The sequence below is a fragment of the Mirounga leonina genome, unplaced genomic scaffold (genome assembly GCF_011800145.1).
Source record: "Mirounga leonina isolate KUSES-001 unplaced genomic scaffold, KU_Mleo_1.0 Mir_200, whole genome shotgun sequence".
In the NCBI taxonomy this organism is placed as follows: Eukaryota; Metazoa; Chordata; class Mammalia; order Carnivora; family Phocidae; genus Mirounga; species Mirounga leonina.
In genome coordinates, this window is record NW_023270503.1 from 27,845,339 (window position 1) to 27,865,429 (window position 20,091).

Genomic DNA, 20,091 nt, shown 5'->3' on the forward strand with positions numbered 1-20,091 from the left:
ACTGAGATTAAGAATTCCTCATATCAGTGAGGTCATATGATACATGTCTTTCTCTGTTTGACTTATTTCGCTCAACATAATACCCTCCAGTTCCATCCACGTCATTGCAAATGGCAAGATCTCATTCCTTTTGATGGCTGCATAATATTCCATTGTATATATATATACCACATCTTCTTTATCCATTCATCTGTCGATGGACATCTTGGCTCTTTCCACAGTTTGGCTATTGTGGACATTGGTGCAGCTGAAATTTGAATGATGTGTGTGTGTGTGTGCATGTGCATGCACAATATACAAAATCATAATACATGAGTAAAAGATATAAGATATTAGAAGATGATAATGAAGAGGAGGAAGAGGAAGAAGAATGGGAGGAGGAGGAGAGGAGGATGAAGGAGCAAAGAAGGAGGAGGAGGATGACGAGAAAAGGAGAGGCAAGGTTTTATCTATGGGACTCCCTGGGAAGCAGACTCAGATGTAGATTAGCATGCAGGAGTCCATGTTCCCATGTGTTGCATGCAGGAGCAACACATGTGGAAGGAAGGAACACAAACCACCTGGGCAGGAGAAGTCTAATTTGGAATCAGTCTCAGCCAACCCCACAGGGAGCTCTGAGGCTGAGGATGGCCCTTCAGAGTTGCCCAGATTTGTGTCAAGAGGATCAGGCCCTTATATCCCAATTTAGAGCAGAGATTGGGAAGAGGCTGCCCCTGGGGAGAGGTAACCCTGATCAGAATGGCTCTCTTCAGCTCAGGGCAATGCTGGAAGAAGGTTGAGAGCTGAGGGCCATCCATGACCACATTCTCAACTGGGAAGATAAATCCTTCAGTCTAGAAGGGAATCTGGGTGGTGCATCTCAAGACCTTCTATCTCTCAGGGTAGAATGATCAGGAAGTATGGGTTGAAGTATTAAGTAGGGTGGTCAGGGTAGGACTCCCTGAGGAGAGATTTGAGCAGAAACTTGAAGGAGGCAAGGAAATTAGCAAGTAAATTTCTGGTAAAAGAGTTCTCTGGCCAGAAACACCAATAGCACAAAGACCCTGAGGTAGGAGTATGTTTAAAGGAGAGCAACAAGGCCAAGATGACTGGAACAGAGTGAGCAACAAGGGAGTAGAGGGAGGTGACGGAGGGCAGATTGATTTGCAGTTATACACCCAGTATGCTGATTCTTTGTGTAGCCTCTAGACTGTATATAACTACAAGAGCTGGGGCCTTCTCTGGTTTTGCTTACCATTACTCCCAGAGCCTAGTACCGTGCTGGGCATGTGGTAGGAGCCCAATAGATATTTGGGTTTTTTTTTTTAAGATTTTGTTTATTTGTCAGAGAGAGAGAGTACAAGCAGGGGGAACAACAGGCAGAGGGAGAAGCAGGCTCCCCGCTGAGTAAGGAGCCCAAAGCGAGACTAGATCCCACGACCCTGGGATCATGACCTGAGCCGAAGGCAGACACTTAACTGACTGAGTCACCAGGTGCCCATAGATATTTGTTTAATAAATGACTAAATGGATAAATGGATGGATGGCAGGATGGGTGGATGGATGGATGAAAGGATGGAAAGATGGGTGGTGGATGGACAGATAGTTGGATGGATAGATGGATGGGTAGATGGATGGATGGATAGAGGACATCCCATTACAATGTCCCAGATGGAGACTTTTCACCTTTAGTTCATCCATTCATCTGTTCCCTACCCTTTAGGGAGTCCCTCTGGCCATGCCATGGGCACAGCGGGTGTATACTACGTGATGGTCACATCCACCCTCGCTATCTTTCGGGGAAAGAGAAAGCCAACCTACAGATTTCGGTAAGAACTCAGCACTGGGGTGCGGGCAGTGACTGGGGTGCGGGCAGGAGGTGACTGTCTCTGTAACAGACACACCACTTGCTCTTCCTCACATTCCCCACAGCTGGCCCACCCCCCCTTGGGTTGGTACTGAGCAGAGTTGTGGCATTTCTGCTGAGGGCAAACGTGAAGGGCACAAGATGTTAGGGCTTGAAGGGACCTACAAGAGCAACCCCTAACTTTATAGATAAGGAAACAAGGCCTAACAGGGTAAAGGGACTGCTCAAGATCAGACAGTGTAGTTCTGGCAGGGTTTAAATAAAAACCCATTTCTGTGCCAACCAAAGAGTTGCCTGGTCCAAGTTGAAAAACAAAGAAACGTATGACATTCCTACTACAGAGAATTCTGAGCATGCGGCCCCTGGGCAAATGCTGAATTATCACACATATAAAATGCGGGAACTTAACGTTCACGTGTGGAAGGGTTAAGTACGTTACACAGGCATCTCTGAGCTGTGTGGGTTACAGGCTTCAATTTACAAAAATTCCACTGACTGCACCTAAGTTGGCCAGGCCCTGGTGTCCTTGCCAGGCTGTTCTCCTTGCTAAAGTGTGCATATCTGGGTTCTGTTATGATGGCCTCTTCTGTTGCAGGTGCTTGAACGTCATTTTGTGGTTGGGATTCTGGGCCGTGCAGCTGAACGTCTGTCTGTCCCGAATCTACCTTGCTGCTCATTTTCCCCATCAGGTCATTGCCGGAGTCCTATCAGGTATCAGCTGCTCTGGCTCTCTCCCTTCCTGCCCCTCCTATGCCATGTCTCCCTAACTGGGACACCATCCCAGCCAGCCAGTCATATTCTGTGTGTAATCAATGCTGTTAGCACTTCAGTGGGCTACGAGTTAAGGGTGGGTGAAACCGTTCATTTCTATAGGAGGGCCCAGATCTACACAATTAAATATGTTTCAGAAAAGTTGCAATACTTCAAGTTAACTTACCAATTGAATTAGCTTGAAATTTCCTTACTTTTCTTATTCTTTATTTTTTACTGGCCATTGGAAATGGCCCCTCATTAGTTGTTGTTTTTACTATTTATTTATTTATTTATTTATTTATTTATAGAGAGAGTTGGGGAGGGGCAGAGGGAGAGGGAGAAAGAACCTCAAACAGACTCCACACTGAGCGTGAAGCCAGAGGTGGGGCTCAATCCCAGGACCCTGAGATCATGACCTGAGCTGAAATTGAGTCGGATGCTTAACTGACTGAGCCACCCAGGAGCCCTGGCCCTTAGTTTAGTTTTAAGGGAATCTACCAAATTTAACAAATTAACAGTGTCCTAGAAAAGCTCTTTATTTGGGTAAATTAATTTTCAAACCCACAGTTGGTCTTTCTTATAGGTTCAGAGTTTTGAATACAGTTGCTACTTGAACAATGCAAGGGTTAGGAGCGTTGACGCCCGGCCCTGCTCCGTGCACTCGAAAATCCACATATAACTTTGACTCTCCCAAAACTTAATTACTAATAGCCTACTGGAAACCTTACCGATAACAAACAGTCGATTAACACATATTTTGCATGTTATATGTATTATATCCTGCATTCTTACAATAAAGCAAGCGAGAGAAAAGAAAATGTTCTTCAGAATATCAGCAGGATCAGGGGCACCTGGGTGGCTCAGTGGGTTAAGAGTCTGCCTTCGGCTCAGTCATGATCTCGGAGTCCTGGGATCAAGCCCCATGTGGGGTTCCCTACTCAACGGGGAATCTGCTTCTCCCTTTGCCCCTCCCTCCTGCTCATGCTACCTCACACTCTCTCTCTCTTTCAAATAAATAAATAAAATCTTAAAAAAAAAAAAAAAAGAAAGAAAATCAGCAGGAAGAGAAAATACATTTACAGGTCTCTGCTATATTTATCAAAAAAAATCTGCATATAAGTGGACTCACCTAGTTCAAACCCATGTTGTTCAAGGGTCAACTATACTTGTGTTTTCTTAGATCCCATTTATAAGGGGCAGAAAAGACTTAGGTTAAGTGTAAGAAAGACTTTCTTTACATTATGAGAGGTACTGGAATATAAGACCTTAGGGAAATTGTAGAAGACAGGTGGGAGCAGAACACAGTAGCATTACAAGAAGAGCATTGAGTACAGGGGAGATAATGGTTTCATGACAACCACAAAAGGAACGCAGCGTTTAGTACTGGGTGCCATGTTTGAGGAAGAGCCCAGAAGCCATGTTACATGAAAGACCTGAGAAGGTATAGGTTAGAGATAAGAGTAACTGTCTTCAAATGTGCTCTATAAAGAGCTTCTAGATTTATAACTCAACTCCTACAGAAATAACTGAGACCAATAGATGGCATTGGGGGGGGGTCACATTTCAGATTAGCACAAGGAAGAATTTTTGATAATCAAAGCCATTCAAAGATGAAATGGGCTGCCCAAGTGGGAGTGAGCTCTCTACCCCTGTGGGTATTCAAGTAGAAACATGAGGACCCCTGACAGGAAACATGCGTGCAGTGGGAGAATGTATGTGATAGGACTCTTCCATCTGAAAGAGTCTATGGCTGAGGACAGACTGGAGTCACTCATGGGAATAAACCCGGTGATGCTCTAATCTAGCATCTGGGATGTATTACCGCAGATGGCAGGATGGATGATATGTCACTAATGGCTCCAAACCCCGCCCCATAGCTGAAGGTCCAGAGTCTTCCCTATTTCTCACAGTCATTCTTTCTTCCACACAGGCATTGCTGTTGCTGAAACTTTCCGTCACATCCAGAGCATCTACAATGCCAGCCTCAAGAAGTATTTTCTCATTACCTTCTTCTTGTTTGGCTTTGCCATTGGATTTTACCTGCTGCTCAAGGGACTGGGTGTAGACCTCCTGTGGACACTAGAAAAAGCCAAGAGATGGTGTGAGCGGCCAGAATGGGTCCACATTGACACCACGCCCTTTGCCAGCCTCCTCAAGAACTTGGGGACCCTCTTTGGCCTGGGCTTGGCTCTCAACTCCAGCATGTACAGGGAGAGTTGCAAGGGCAAGCTCAACAAGTGGTTCCCATTCCGCCTCAGCTGCATTGTGGTCTCTCTCATCCTCCTGCACCTCTTTGATTCTTTGAAACCCCCATCCCAAGTTGAGCTGATCTTCTATTTCCTGTCCTTCTGCAAGAGTGCAGCCGTGCCCCTGGCATCTGTCAGCCTCATCCCTTACTGCCTTGCCCGGGTCCTGGGCCAGCAGGATAAGAAGTCTTTGTAAGGGATGTGGAGCCTTCAGTATTCAAAGTCAATGACCGTGCCAACCATTGAGGGTGGCTAGGGTCTTCTGCTAGCCCATTTTGAGGCCCAGGTGCTAGAGTCAGCTCAGCTGACCCCTTCCTCCTTTGCAATTCTAATTGTATTGGGTGGGGTTTTTTTTTGAAAAACTAATAAGGCTAGTTGAGAAAGCCTTATCTGTTAGAAGTTGGGTCCTTCTGGATTTTTCCCTGAAGACTTACTTGTTCTTCTTTGAGATATACAAAGACAAGACTTCCAGGTAGGGCCAGCTCACAATCCCAGGCTGGGGATCTCAACTGAGAATTTTCTACCTGTCCCCATCCTTACACAGAAAAGGGAAAGGAGCAGTGGATTTGATAGAGAAAGAAGGGTGATGGATTAAGGAAGACTTTTTCATATCCTGCACATCATGCAAATTATGTTACACCATATCTAAATGGCTTTGATTATATTTGAATCTTTAGGTAAGCGACTCTCAATAGTGAGGGACCAACTTAAAGTATAATTAATAGGTAGTTAGTGGGGTAATTCTGCTTCTTATATTTTCTATTATATATCCATGGTCTTTGCATTTACTAGGATTTCCTAATGGCCACAGTGACCTAGATTTGTACTGGGTCAGAGCATGCAGATATAGTCAACTTCTCCTCTATCACACTAGATCTTCCTCCTTGTTAGCCCAGCTCGGCCTTCCCTAGAATTTTCCACTGGCTCCACATCCTGCCAAATACAGAGATGCCTAAATGCAGCTCTGGGGGTAGTGCTTTTGTATGGTTTAGTTAAACTCTGAAATCTTGGGCAAAAAGTCAAGGAGACGGCAAGGATTCCTCTCTCCAGAAGGTCACTCCAATGTTACTTTTGATTCCTAGAGGGTAAATATGACTCCTTTCTCTATCCCAAGCCAACCAAGAGCACATGCTTGGAGGAAAAGCCAGCTCTCCCTTGCCTGTTCTTAAGTTTCAGCTGATTTGCAGAATATGTCTTAAAAAAAATGCTTAAGCCTATTTATTTGAGAGTCCTTGTTTTTGCTACTAATTATATAGTTCACCATATATTACCATTCACACCAGCCATCCTGGTCATAACATCTTTGAAAAGAAAAATATATATGTGCAGTATTTTATTAAAACAACATTTTATTTAAGAATGAAGTCTTGCTGATTACTGTATTTTAGATGCAATCTGATCTGAAGGTTCTAATTCTGGCTCAGCTAAATTTCAAGCTCTTTTCTTTTTCCCTAAACAAATCATTTAGTCTCTGTGTACCTATATTTTCCCTTTGGAGAAAGAAAGTCTTGGGCTGGCCAGGATTGCCAATGGAGCCAGGGGACCTACAGTGTCCATGGGGCACAGATAGCCTTGAGGGTATCAACACAGACACGATATCATTGGCCAAGATTGAATATTAGTTACCAGACCACAGGTCAGCATGAGTTGCTCTAAGGGATCAAGCTGCAACTTAAAGGCAAATACACAGGGTCATTACCAAACTAAGCAATCAGGGGATGTAAGTCATAGCAGCGGAAAAAGACTGCGTAGACTCTGGAATCCAGGAAGCCGGCATCAGCAAGGTTTGGGGTTATGGTTAAAGAAAGTCTAAACAGAGCAAGTCATAGCAGCAAGGAATGCTGAAGGGAGTTATCGAAGTTTTCTTTCCAAATGATCCATTTCATCCTGGGTGCAGGGCACCCCCTCCAAAGGCATAACCCTGGATCTACTGAGGATGATATCTGCTCACTCACTTCAGAACTTTGCATGTGTATCTTTAGGAAAGTTGAGTCCTCTTACTGGATTTGGTTTCTTCAGGGGGCATGAGACTCCTCAGAGACGCTACTGGTCTTCCCAAGGAAGAAGGGAAATGGTCTTGCTCTGTCTAAACCAAGCCCCATTGCTCAGGCCTGACCTCATCCTTGATGATTTATTTGTTCTCAGGGACCAGGTCCAGGTTCCTTGCAAGAGGATTCTTGCAGAAAGTGAATAGTGCCCCAGCCCCTGGCAGTTGGTGAGGTTGATAGGGACACATGATAGATAAAATTTACTGAGTACTGCTTCTCTGCCAGGCTCTGTTCTATGCATTTTATTTATTCATACAATTAATTCACTTAATACTCCCAACATCTCTGTGAGTTGGGGGCTATAATTTATCCGCACATTACATATGAATAAGAACAAAGGTTCTTGTAGGTAGAGGGTTCTTATAGGTTCTTATAGGCATCTTGCCCAGAATGGTGAAGCCAGTTTAAGAACCAAGCAGCCTGATTCCAGAGTCCATACTTCACCCTGTAGCCCTGTCACAGGGATGGATGCCAGTAGACTGGTGGCTCTTTCTGGCTGGCTCAGTCGATGGAGCCTGCGACTCTTGATCTCACTGTCCTGAGTTCAAGCCCCACACTGCGTGTGGAGCCTACTTCAAATTAATACATCATTGAAAGAAAAAAAAAAAAAAGACCAGCGACTGTTTCAAACCTTCCTTCAGATGCCAGATACAACTTTGAATTCAGCCCAGAGAGAATTTGTTTTCTTGCGGTCGAAGGAATTATAAAACTTTGAGTGATCTTCCCAGTGAGCTAGTCTTAGTTTCCAAGTATGAAGATACCATATTTCAAAAGCAATTTTACAACATAACTCTTAGAACTAACCATATTGGTTTAACTTTAGCTCTTTCTTTTCTTTCTTTCAAAAAAAGAGTTTAAGAGTCATGCTCAGACTATCTAGGTCAGACAGGAAGTAACGGACTATTTCTACAACGGAGATAAAATGAGAAGACAGAATTACCACAAAGAACTTTTGGTACACATCGATGTACAGGTGTAGAAAATGAAGAGACTGTGAAAATTGCTTAGGTCAGAGAATCCACAAAGACAAGATTGCTACCTTTCCTTAGGATGGCCACCTGTCTCCTCGAGAAACAGTGCTAAAGGCTTAGGATTTGTGATGGGAAAGGCTGAGCAGAAAGAGCATCAGCCCACGATCAACTCCTAATAGATCCTCGAGAAACAGTGCTAAAGGCTTAGAATTTGTGATGGGAAAGGCTGAGCAGAAAGAGCATCAGCCCACGATCAACTCCTAATAGACGGTAGCCAATGTGTTAGCATATTCTGATCACTGACCCGCTGCCCAAGTTACAGAGGTGTGCTTGCTTTAGAAATGACTGGTGAGTCCTCAGGATGAAAGTAAACATAAGTGACAGATGACAGTTTTAAACCAAGATCCAGGGCGCCTGGGTGGCTCAGTTGGTTAAGCGACTGCCTTCAGCTCAGGTCACGATCCCAGGGTCCTGGGATCGAGTCCCACATCGGGCTCCCGGCTCAGCGGGGAGCCTGCTTCTCCCTCTGACCCTCTCCCCTCTTATGCTGTTTCTCTCCTGCTCACTCTCTAATAAATAAATAAATAAATAATCTTTAAAAAAAGGTAAAATAAAATAAACCAAGATCCATGTCGTGTCACCGCATAATTTGATAGATTGTTCTAGCAGTCTATCAGTTTTGAGGAAGTACACTTGGGGATGATACACACACACACACACACACACACATTATACATTTGTATTATTGCCCTAGGAAAATAGATCCATTAAGAAAGTACAGCTTTGGGACGCCTGGGTGGCTCAGTTGGTTAAGTGTCTGCCTTCGGCTCAGGTCATGATCCCAGGGTCCTGGGATGGAGTCCCGCATTGGGCTCCCTGCTCAGCGGGGAGCCTGCTTCTCCCTCTCCCTCTGCCTGCCACTCCACCTGCTTATGGTCCCTCTCTCTCTCTCTCTCTCTCTGTCAAATAAATAAATAAAATCTTTAAAAAATAAAAAATAAAGAAGTCAATTCCATTTTTATCCCCAGCTCCCCCCTTGCCCTAGGCCACCACTGAGCTACTTCCTGTTTCATAGATTTGCCTGTTGTAGACATTTCATACCAATGGAATCATGCAATATGTGACCCTTTGTGTCTGCTTCTTTCCCTTAGCATGATGTTTTCAAGGTTCATCAATGTCGTAATAACATGTATTAGTACTACATTTCTTTTTTTGGCCAAATAATATTCTACTCTATGGATATACTAAATTTTGTTTATGGTATTTGGGTTGCTTCCACATTTTGGCTATTATGAATAATACTGCTATGAACACTTGTGTACAAATTTTTGTGTGGATGCATGATTTCATTTCTCTTAGGTATGTATATAGGAGTGGAATTGCTGGATCATATGGTAATGCTGTGTTTAACCCTTCAAGGAAGTGCCAGACTGTTTTCCCAAAGGTTTAGCAAGGAAAAGTTTTACAGTGTTTTTTGTTCTGCCATCTCTTTTGATTTCCTAGAAGCATACCCTGTCTGATAGCTTTGTCTACTTCTTTACTTTGGAAGAGTTTCACAGCAGGATTGATGAGGGGTTCAGATTTCACATGATGAAATGTCAGTGAGCTCCTGCTGCTTTAATAAAGCAATGGCTTTATTCCATTGTTCCAACGTGCATTCCAAGAGCATTTCATTGAAGACATGTCTGGATATTTGAAGTTCCAGCCCTAATCAATTGACTGGTTGTAACCCCTCAAAATTTGCTAACCTGTTTTCTGAACACCATTCCTTTAGCTGCTGAATTATTAATATTTATTGATTTCATTCCATAGTAACTGCCAAACTAGGACAGATGCCTTTAAGGCTGGTATGTGTAAATAAAATAGGACAATATCATTTGTATCCAAGGGTTTTTCAAGAGCCTCTTGAGAACAGAAAACACGCTGGCCAAATAGCCTTCAGATGATGTTGTTAAGGAAAGAATTGGCTAGAAATGGTATGAAGAAACAGCCAGCAAAAGTCACTTCCATTAGAGAACCAAGAACTTAATTAATCTGGAAAAGAAACTAGCAATTGTCTAGTCCAGTGATGGGCGACCCAAAACCCAAAATCTAACTTCAGGGTGAAAGATTAAAAAGCTGCCTCGGGAACAAACAAAAAAAGCAGAAACCCATAAATACAGAGAACAAACTGGTGGTTGGCAGAGGGGTGGGAGGTGGAGGGATGGGTAAAATGGGTGAAGGGGAGTAAGAGGAGCAGGCTTCCAGTTATGGACTCAGTAAGTCACTGGGATGAAAGGTACAACACAGGGAATACAGTGGATGGTATTGTAATAGTGTTGTACGGAGACAGATGCTGGCTACATTTGCAGTGAGCACAGCATAATGTATAGATACTGAATCACTATGTTGCACACCTGAAACTCACGTACCATTCTGTCTCAGCTGCACTGCAATAAAAAAATAATAATAAAATAAATAAAAATAAAAAGCTGTCTCTGGGTTGCTGCTTCTTCATAAAAAAGAAAAAAGTCTAGGGCACCTGGGTGGCTCAGTTGGTAAAGCAACTGCCTTCGGCTCAGGTCATGATCCTGGAGTCCCGGGATCGAGTCCCGCATCGGGCCCCCTGCTCAGCGGGGAGTCTGCTTCTCCCTCTGACCCTCCCCCTTCTTGTGCTCTCTCTCTTTCATTCTCTCTCTCAAATAAATAAATAAAATCTTTAAAAAAAAAAAAAGAAAAGAAAAAAGTCTATAAATATTTTTACTTTTCCTGAATTGGCCCTTATTTAAAAAAAAAAAGAAAAAGATGCTCACTCTTAATCCTATTCAAAAATTTATTTCAGAAAAAAAAAAAAATTTATTTCAGGAGCGCCTGGGTGGCTCAGCCGTTAAAGCGTCTGCCTTTGAGTCAGGTCGTGGTCCCAGGGTCCTGGGATCGAGTCCCGCATTGGGCTCCTTGCTCCGTGGGAAGCCTGCTTCTCCCTCTCCCACTCCCCCTACTTGTGTTCCCTCTCTCGCTGTGTCTCTCTCTGTCAAATAAATAAATAAATAAATCTTAAAAAAAAATTATTTCATAGATACAGAAAGTAAGGCCTAGGGAGGGAAAACAACTCGTCTAAGCTATATACGTAACCTGTCCTCGGGTCTCCTGATTCTTAGCAGAGAGCAGTCTCCCCTTTGCCTGTCTCTTGCGTGTCAACATGCAGCTGTTGAAACAGAAGTGAGCGCAGAGCGTATTTGAACCAGAACCAGGCTTGTTAACCCCATGAGAGCCGCAGCTACAATAACCATGCTCAAGGGTTCTTTTAAAAGATATTTTTAAAAGATTTTATTTATTTATTTGAGAGAGAGTGAGCAAGAGAAAGAAAGAGAATGAGCAGGGGTTGGGGCAGAGGGAGAAGGAGAAGCAGACTCTCCGCCAAGCAGGGAGCCCCATGTTCAATCCCAGGACCCTGGAATTAACCAACTAAGATCCCCAGGCGCCCCTTAAAGATTTTTTTTTTTAAGATTTTTTTATTTGACAGAGAGAGGCACAGCGAGAGAGGGAACACAAGCAGGGAGAGTGGGAGAGGGAGAAGCAGGCTTCCCGCCGAGCAGGGAGCCCGATGTGGGGTTCGATCCCAGGACCCTGAGATCATGACCTGAGCTGAAGGCAGACGCTTAATGACTGAGCCACCCAGGCGCCTCCCCTTAAAGATTTTTTATTTATTTATTTGAGAGAAAAAGTACAAGCAGGGAGGCGGGACAGAGAAAGAGGGAGAAGCAGACTCCCTGCTGAGCAGGGACCCCCCCCCCACCATGCTAATCTCGATCCCAGGACCCCAAGATCATGACCTGAGCCAAAGGCAGACACTTAACAACTGAGCCCCCTTGGCGCCCCTCAAGGTGGCCTGTTCTTAATTATGTTATGTGCTCCTCTCCGCCTTTGCTCTCAAAAATCTTTCCAGGGCAGAAGTGTAACTAAAACAAGAAGCAATTTGGTGTTTTTATGGAGTTTTAGGTTTCTTGTGGGTTTTTTGGGGGGGTGGGGAGTTGTTGCTGTTGTTTTTTAAGCAGAAGGGTGGTTTTCCAGGAAGCACATTTTCAATACTTTTCTTTCTTCTCGCTCTCATTTTCTGCTTTTCACAGTTCACAGTCACTTCCTTCAGATCAGCTAATTCAACTCCAAGTCTGAAAGCTGCTAAGACTCCTCTCATTCCGCTCCAGCGCAGAACTGGGAATTCTAGTGCTGTGTCAGCTGCGTTCGTAACTTTCTACCCAGAGGCAAAAGGAAGAAAACCGAGTTCCTTCTCCTCCACAGTGAACTGTTTGCACTCCTTGGCCAGGGCATGCCACCACAATCCCATCTTTTCTCCTCCATCTTCCCCACTAACCTCCTCCTTCAACAGGGTGACCTCAGCCTGTCGGCAAGGCCACCCCTGACCCGTGCTTGATCCTCCCACCTGAAGAACACAAATGAGCCTTTTTTTTTTTTTTAAGATTTTATTTATTTATTTGACAGAGAGAGAGACAGCGAGAGAGGGAACACAAGCAGGGGGAGTGGGAGAGGGAGAAGCAGGCTTCCCGCTGAGCAGGGAGCCCGATGCGGGGCTTGATCCCAGGACCCTGGGATCATGACCTGAGCCGAAGGCAGACGTTCAACAACTGAGCCACCCAGGCACCCCCTCAAATGAGCCTTTTGAGAGAGGTAATTTAGCGGAATTGATTTGATAGCCCCGGTGGCATAAATCAATTTTCTTTATTTTGGTTATGTCTTTAGACGACCAGGGCCCTCCTTATGGGTCCCTTTCCCACCCCCTCCCCACCCCTCCCATACAATGACTGCAAGGGAATGACAGCGGCAGCATCTCTCCCTACAAACTGCAGTGAAACCACCGAGGACACCCTGCACCAGACCTCCAAAGGGTTCCTTTGTTTCGGGAGCTTTGGGTAAGGCTCCCTCGCTCCTGACACGTATCAGAGTTGCTTCAGAAAAAGCTGATGCAAACAGCCCTTCTTTGATCTGGTTCTCCAAGCATTGCCAGCAGGCTCACGAGGCACGGTGGCCACCAAACTGTTATCTCCAGAACTATGCCCTCTCTCCTTTTCTACAGGGTATGCTTCTACGAACTTCCATGGGGCAAATGACCCCCCACACAGTAACTGTCAAACTGGTGAGTTAATTCCTCAAATTAGGGGATGGCTGAACTCAACCTATGTTAAGAAAGAGAAAAGACCTGGAGAGGATTCTGCCCACTTTGGACTCTTTCATCTGATTTCCAATTAGTTACAGGATGCCTGTAAGACTCCAACCCTGAGGAAAAAGAATCGGGGAAATAATTTGATGAAGGATAGGAAAGTGCTGGAGAAGAGTTCAATGAGGGGAAGAGTCGCCCTCAATTTTTATTTGGGGCTGAGCCTCCTGGGAAGCAGGGGCAGAGAAGATGAAGTTGGAGTGTTTCATTGTCTTCATCAAGAGAGGATAATCTCATGCTATTACCCCAATACCATTATTTCCACACAAAATATCTAATAAACCAATGGTTCTCAACCGGGAGTGATTTTGCCTCCCAGATGATACTTGGCCACGTCTAGAGACATTTTTTGGTTGTCATAACTGGAGATGTTGCTAGTGGTGTCTAGTAGGTAGAGCCCAGGCAGGTGGCTAATCATCCTACAAGGCACAGCACGCCTCCCCCAACAAAGAATTATCCTCCCCCAAATGTTCATAGTGCCAGGACTGAGAATCCCCTTTAACAAACCCCAGAGAAAGGAGAGTCAATCAGTTTGCCTGAAAGAATTTTCTCCAGTGAATATTTTTCAACCCAGCACCAGAGCACTGCTTTGCAAATGGGTCCTTCTGGTCTGCCCAGCAGCCCCTCCTCCAGTCCTGTCTCAAGTGGGAGATTTATGGTGCTAAAATCTAACATCTTTCCCTCCAACAAAGTCGACTTGTTAAAGTAACTGGAGTCCTTGCGTCTGGGTGCCTGTAAGTAAAATCAATCTTGCCTTCAGGCTTTTCATAGAGACCCTGAAGCTGAACCAGTTGTGGGTATCCACAAATGTGGCCATCATTAAATACAAGACAAAGGTATAGACGGGTTGAGAGTTTCAGCTAAAGAGTTAGGGTGAGGGAGGCGAGCGGGGCCTGACCAGGAGCCACCAAGTATGAGTTTGGTAGACAAATTGCGCCTCCCTGGAAAGGCTCTGGATGTATTTAACATTGTTGTTAAATCACCAGGGAGAAGAATGAGTGAAACAAAACACATTCTTAGCTGGACAAAGAACGTAGTTAAAACACACTGCATAACACTGGGCTTAATTCCTCCGAGCTTGGGCTTGATTTATTTAAAGAAAGCAGAAGTATCTTTGATATCTCATTGCTACAAAACTCAGTGTCCATTACTATCGGTACAAACTCCTCTTTTATTTTTTGTTAATTGCCAATGAAAAAAAATTCTAATTGGATTGTGTCTCCTGCCCAAATTAAGGTTGAGAAAGGAAAAATATCAATCCCAGGACAAATAGCCTTCTGATGATGATGTTAAGAATCCACTAGTAGGAGTGCCTGGATGGCTCAGTTGGTTAAGCATCTATCTGACTCTTGGTTTCAGCTCAGGTCACGATATCAGAGCTCTGGGATGGAGCCTGAGTCGGGCTCTGCACTGGACACAAAGTCTGCTTGTCCCATTCCCTCCCCCTCTGCCCCTCCCCCAGCACCTCTCTCTCTAAAATAAATAAAATCTTAAAAAAAAAAAAAAGGGACTCCACTAGAAAAATTGATTTTAAATGATATGTAAACTTTAACTAATAATAGTCCATTCCAGTGAACACGTTTCCTTGCTTTCTAGTTGTTAAATATTAACTCCTACCCAAGATAAATTATTAAAAAAAAATAAAACCACCCTGAACTTGCCACAAATATTTATCCATCTCCTTCCTGCTCCTTGATTTAATGTCCTCTTAGCTTCTTTTTTTTTTTTTTTTAGGTTTTATTTATTTATTTGAGAGAGAGAGAGAGCAGGGAGAGAGGCAGGAGGGACAAGCAGACTGCACTGAGTGCAGAGCCTGTTGAGGGGCTTGATCCCAGGACCCTGAGATCAGGACCTGAACGGAAATCCGAGGCTTCACCGAATGAGCCACCCACGCACCCCTCCTCTTAGCCTCTTGATATGAATGTCCCATTTCCTATTCTGAATTCTTCCCAGTTTTTAAAAAAAGAAGTGCCAGTCTGCTATAGACCTGACTCTGTAACTGAAGAATTGGTGTTACTTTTTGTAGGTGTTCCTTTGGCAGCTCCAATTTATTCTGGCTTCTGAAATCTAATTTCCTCCTCTCTCCCCATGAAAAAAATAAGCCCCTGCCACTCGGCTGCTTATTGGTGAGCCCTCAGCAAGGTCTGAGGACTGATCTGCCAGGGGACAACAGACGGATTCCAAACAGGTTTTCGTACCCAACACATCTCTTTCATACCAGCAGCCCTCCAGTCCTTCCCAGGCATCTCTAGATTGTAGAGCAAAGAGTTCGGATGCCAGAGTTCACATTTTCCCATGCCTTGGCACATACCTATGAAGACTTCCTGCTGCAAAACAAAGTTGCTTGATTTATATTATAACTGTCTCCTTTACATACTTAAATAACTGTTTCAGACTCAAAACGGTCAGACCCCAGAATGTCCTGCAACAGATATTGTAATTCACATGCAACCTTACAGAAGAGTTATCAGACTCAGCTCTAAACTACATTTTTCCTTCCTTAAAACTCACTTCCAGACTTTTTTGTGCAACAGAGCATTTTACAGAGTTGTAAACTTTCCATGTGGTGTTCCTTGTCACTTAAAATACTTAAATCCACACATTCCCTAGAGCCAGCAAAGGCTGCATTCCTGTTTTTAAAATTGGTCACTGGTGTTTCCTTATGTCACTATACCATAGTTTGCCGAGTCATTTCCTTATTTGGCTTTGGATTATTTGGATTATAAATAGCAACACATGAATATCTTTGCACAAATTACATTTTTTCCCTTTTGGGTTATTTCCTTGGGGTATATTCCCAAGACTGGTATTACTGGGTCAAAGGTTTGCAAAGTTTCATAGCTCTGTTACCCATTGCCAGAATATTCTTGAGACAGACTGTGGTATATTTGAGCACTTGAAATGTTTAACCGGGTTTCCCACGATATACAATAAGAGTAACTTGCATTTAACTTCTCATAGTCTTCAGTGAGGGAGTGAGTTACAAAATTTCAAAACAAAACAAAAGTGAAGACAGTAGCAGTCTTGTAGCAGAGACGAGCACTCTTGTAGCAGAGACGAGCTCTCTTAGGCTAACTTGGTAAAATGTCCACCACCGGGGCTGGGCAAAATATCTGTGTTCCAGGCAGAACAGAAAACAACACCCAACCTTCTGTGAAGTATCGCCAGCTCATAGCTGCGGCTGAGTAGTTCCAGGGAGAATTTAAAGCTGGCACTTGGTAAGCAGGGCGGGCAGGGAGGTAGAAAATAAAAAGAAGGGGAGCCTGTGTGACTCAGTTGGTTAAGCATCTGACTCTTGATTTTGGCTCAGGTCATGATTTCAGGGTCGTGAGATCGAGCCCTGCACTGGGTTCCGTGCTCAGTTGTGGAGGCTGCTTAGGTTCTCTCCCTCTTCTGCCCCCAACTCATGCTCGCTCTCTCACTCTTTCTCAAAAAAGAAAAGAAAAGAAAAAGAAGGGACGTGCTCTGTTTTCATTGCTGCCTCTTTGGTGATGGCAGCAACACAGAGAGAAATAAGCTGGTTCTGATTCAGATTATTATTTACCTCCTGAAAGTGACTTCTAAGAACTGTGATGCCTGAGGACCTTGGTATCCTCAGTTTAAGAATCAAAACCAAACCAAACAAAAATAACCCACTGAGTCATCCTTGCCATCTGGTTCCTCAGGCTAATAATAGTGATGATGATGGTGACCTGGAACATGCACCAAGTCCTATGTGCCTGTCACTTTTCGAAGGGCTTTACCCACATCAGCCATTTCATCCCCTCAACTTCCATAATTGTGCCCACTTTGCAGGTGAGAAAACAGAATCGGAAAGCTGAGAAGCTTCCCCGAAGTCACAGAGCTAGTAAATGTCAGAGCCAGACTCAAACCCAGACAACTGACCACCATGCCTTGTGCTCTGACCACTGCACCATTACCGCCTCGGGTGCAGCAAGAGAAAAGGGGCTCAGGGATGGTTCGATGACGTACTAGAATATCCAATTTTGGGCTCTCTCAAACACTTCTAAATAGTTCTTTTTTTAAAAAATTTTATTTATTTATTTATTTGTCAGAGAGAGCGAGCACAAGCAGGGGGAGCGGCAGGCAGAGGGAGAAGCAGGCTTCCCGTGGAGCAGGGAGCCCGATGCGGGGCTCGATCCCAGGACCCTGGGATCATGACCTGAGCCGAAGGCAGATGCTTAACCGAATAAGCCACCCAGGCGTCCCCTTCTTAATTGTTCTAAGCATGTGTTACCTTTTTCCTTACTCTGTATTTTGAAAAAAATTTCAAATAAAAAAGGAAGTGCAATGAACATCTGAATCATCAACTATTCACATTTTGCGATATTTGCCTTATGTCTCTCACTATATATATGTACATATTCTTATTTTAAATCAGTCATTTAAGGATAATTTGCAATCATGACTCCTTTACTGCTATATGCTTGATGTGTTTCCTATGAACACAGACATTCTCTTACATAACAGTAACATGTGTTATTTTTTTAATCCCAAAGGACCTCAGTTTAAGAAAAACAAATAACTAGGAGCACCTGGGTGGCACAGTCAGTTGAGCATTCAACTCTTGATTTTGGCTCAGGTCATGATCTCAGGGTCGAGGGACTGAGCCCCACATCAGGCTTCACACTGAGCATGGGGCCTGCTTGGGATTCTCTCTCTCCCTCTGCCTCTGTCCTTCCTGCTCGTGCACTTGCTCTCTCTCTCTCTAAAGAAATAAAAAAAGAAAACAAATAATTAACAATAAACTAAATATTTTGTTTCATTACCATGAACTGCAGGTTAAATGGCCTTTCCTTGCTCCTTGAAACTCACTTGCCCTGGTTAGTCCTTGTCCACCTGCCCAGCTGTACCCCATCTCTGCTGGGGAACTTTCCAGAACACTTTTGACTCCTTGACACCACTGAACCTCAGTTTCCTGTCAGTGCTTTGAGTGTCTTGGTACCAATCTATGCACTTCCTTCCTTCTCTGAAAGCCAACAAGTTGCTTATTTAATTACCATAACACTCAGATTAGTTTAAAATTAATATCATTATCTTATTACTGTAATGGAAATTTTAAAATCCTAAAGGTTTTTAATTATTTCTTCATAAAATCTCTTATAATTACAACTTAGGTAAACAGGGTCCCTCTTTCAATTTAATGATTTTTCAACTAAAATAATTTATTCATTTAACTAGTATTTATTGAGCACCTACTATATCTTGGGCATTGTTGGAATTAAAATAGCTAGCACTTTAGGGATGCCTGGGTGGCTCAGCCAGTTAAGCATAATGACAGGTCATTATCCTAGGGTCCTGGGATCGAGTCCTGCATTGCTCAGCAGGGACCCTGCTTCTCCCTCTGCCTGCCACTCCCCCTGCTTGTGCTCTCTCTTTCTCTCTCTCTGTTTAAAAAAAAAAAAAAAAGTAGCTAGCACTTTTAAGCAATTAACATGTCCCAGGTCCTTCACCTGGGACACCTGAGTTAATCCTCACAACTATCACCATTCCCATTTTCCAGATGGGTAAATGGAGAAGTTAAGTAATTTGTCCAAGGTTGCACAACTAGCCAGAATTCCAAGGCAGGTAATCTGCCTCTGTCCAGAACTCATGCTCACAGGCACCAGGTAATACTGCGGGGGGTTCCCCAAGGGGAGGCTCATCTGTGGGACCAGCAAGAACACCAGCACTTGTGAGATAGCGGGGATGCTTGCCTTAGATGGGGTTGGTTGTGGTCGAGGACGAAACCCAAAAGGCAGTTCCATTTCCCCTGCTTCTGGCTGCTAGCAGATAAAACAGGTAACAGCAAGAAAAGTATGCCTCTTATTTCCATAAACACTGACAGTGGAGTCTTGGCCTTACTTAACTTGGCTTCCAGGATATTCTTGGTATTTCTACTCCCTCTAGCCACTCGTCCCATCTCCTCTGCCAGCCTGCTCATCCTCCTTCACCCTGGCTTTCAATGTCTCAAGGACTCAGGCTCTGGCTCAAGTCTCGCTTCCCTCACGTCCCATCCAAGGTTAAAACTACCGTCCGCGCTGTGTATATTCTGTTTGGCCCTTTTGCCTCCTGCTCTGGGCTGGGTGGAATTTATCAGGCTCTTTTCCCTGGGCTTGCATTTGGGTTTTGCAGGGAGAGCTACAAACAAGGGACAAGATGGAGAGAAAGGCCAGGGTATTTATTCCTGAGGGGTCACTGAGCTGTGACGGCAGATGCTGCACCCTTTTTAATTGATTTCCATCAACCCTACCCACACTTTTATTAACAATATCCTTCTTAGACTCTCCTCCAAGTATCCAGCTGGAGTCTGCCCTCTGCTTCCCGCACGGGCCTCTGCCTAACCCCCAGGGACTGTCACATCAATATCCCCCATCCAGACAAATGGCCACTGTTTTCTAGAGCTGTGCGTTCAACTACTCATTCCACTTCTCTACCTGGATTTCTCACGGGTGCCTCAAACGCAAGACCTACAAACCCAGCGTGGTATAATAATATATACGGTCTTTGTCCCCTGTTTCTGGCACAGAGCTCTTAAAACCCTTGGAATTTCTAAGTGATAAGAGTGATGAAAGTGTCTTGATATTCATAAATCCCTTTGAACGACACCTGAGTTCATATTAATGAGGTGACTTCTGGAAAGCACCTAAGGAGAGTTTGCCAGGGGAACCAGCCATGTGATTATCATGGGTTGGAACTTGCCATCCTCTCACTGTGACCTGGGGGGAGCAGGGAGGGGAGAGGGACTGGAGGTTGAATCAGTCGCCAATGGCCAGTGATTTCATAAATCGTGCCCATGTGATGAATTCTCCATAAAACCCCAAAAGGGCGGGGTTGGGGAGCCCCTGGGCTGGTGAACACGTGGAGATTGGGGAGAGCGGTGCACCCAGAGAGGGCATGGAATCTCCCGCCTTAGCCCCATACCGTGCCCTGTGTCTCTCTTCCATCTGGCTCTTCCTGAGTTCTATCTTTTTATAATAAAACAATAAACTAGGGGTGCCTGGGTGGCTCAGTCGTTAAGCGTCTGCCTTTGTCT

The 20,091-nt window shown here is 44.3% G+C and overlaps 1 protein-coding gene across 1 annotated transcript in view; it reads left to right on the forward strand.

Moving 5' to 3' along the window:
- Positions 1 to 6,066, forward strand: part of G6PC (glucose-6-phosphatase catalytic subunit) — a 9,734-nt gene extending 3,668 nt beyond the window's left edge. The window contains exons 3-5 of the mRNA XM_035027190.1: positions 1,703 to 1,808; positions 2,442 to 2,557; positions 4,530 to 6,066. Coding sequence (XP_034883081.1) covers positions 1,703 to 1,808; positions 2,442 to 2,557; positions 4,530 to 5,041 — 734 coding nt within the window. The 3' untranslated portion in view covers positions 5,042 to 6,066. The remainder of the gene's footprint in view (positions 1 to 1,702; positions 1,809 to 2,441; positions 2,558 to 4,529) is intronic.
- The last annotated feature ends 14,025 nt before the right edge of the window (positions 6,067 to 20,091 follow it).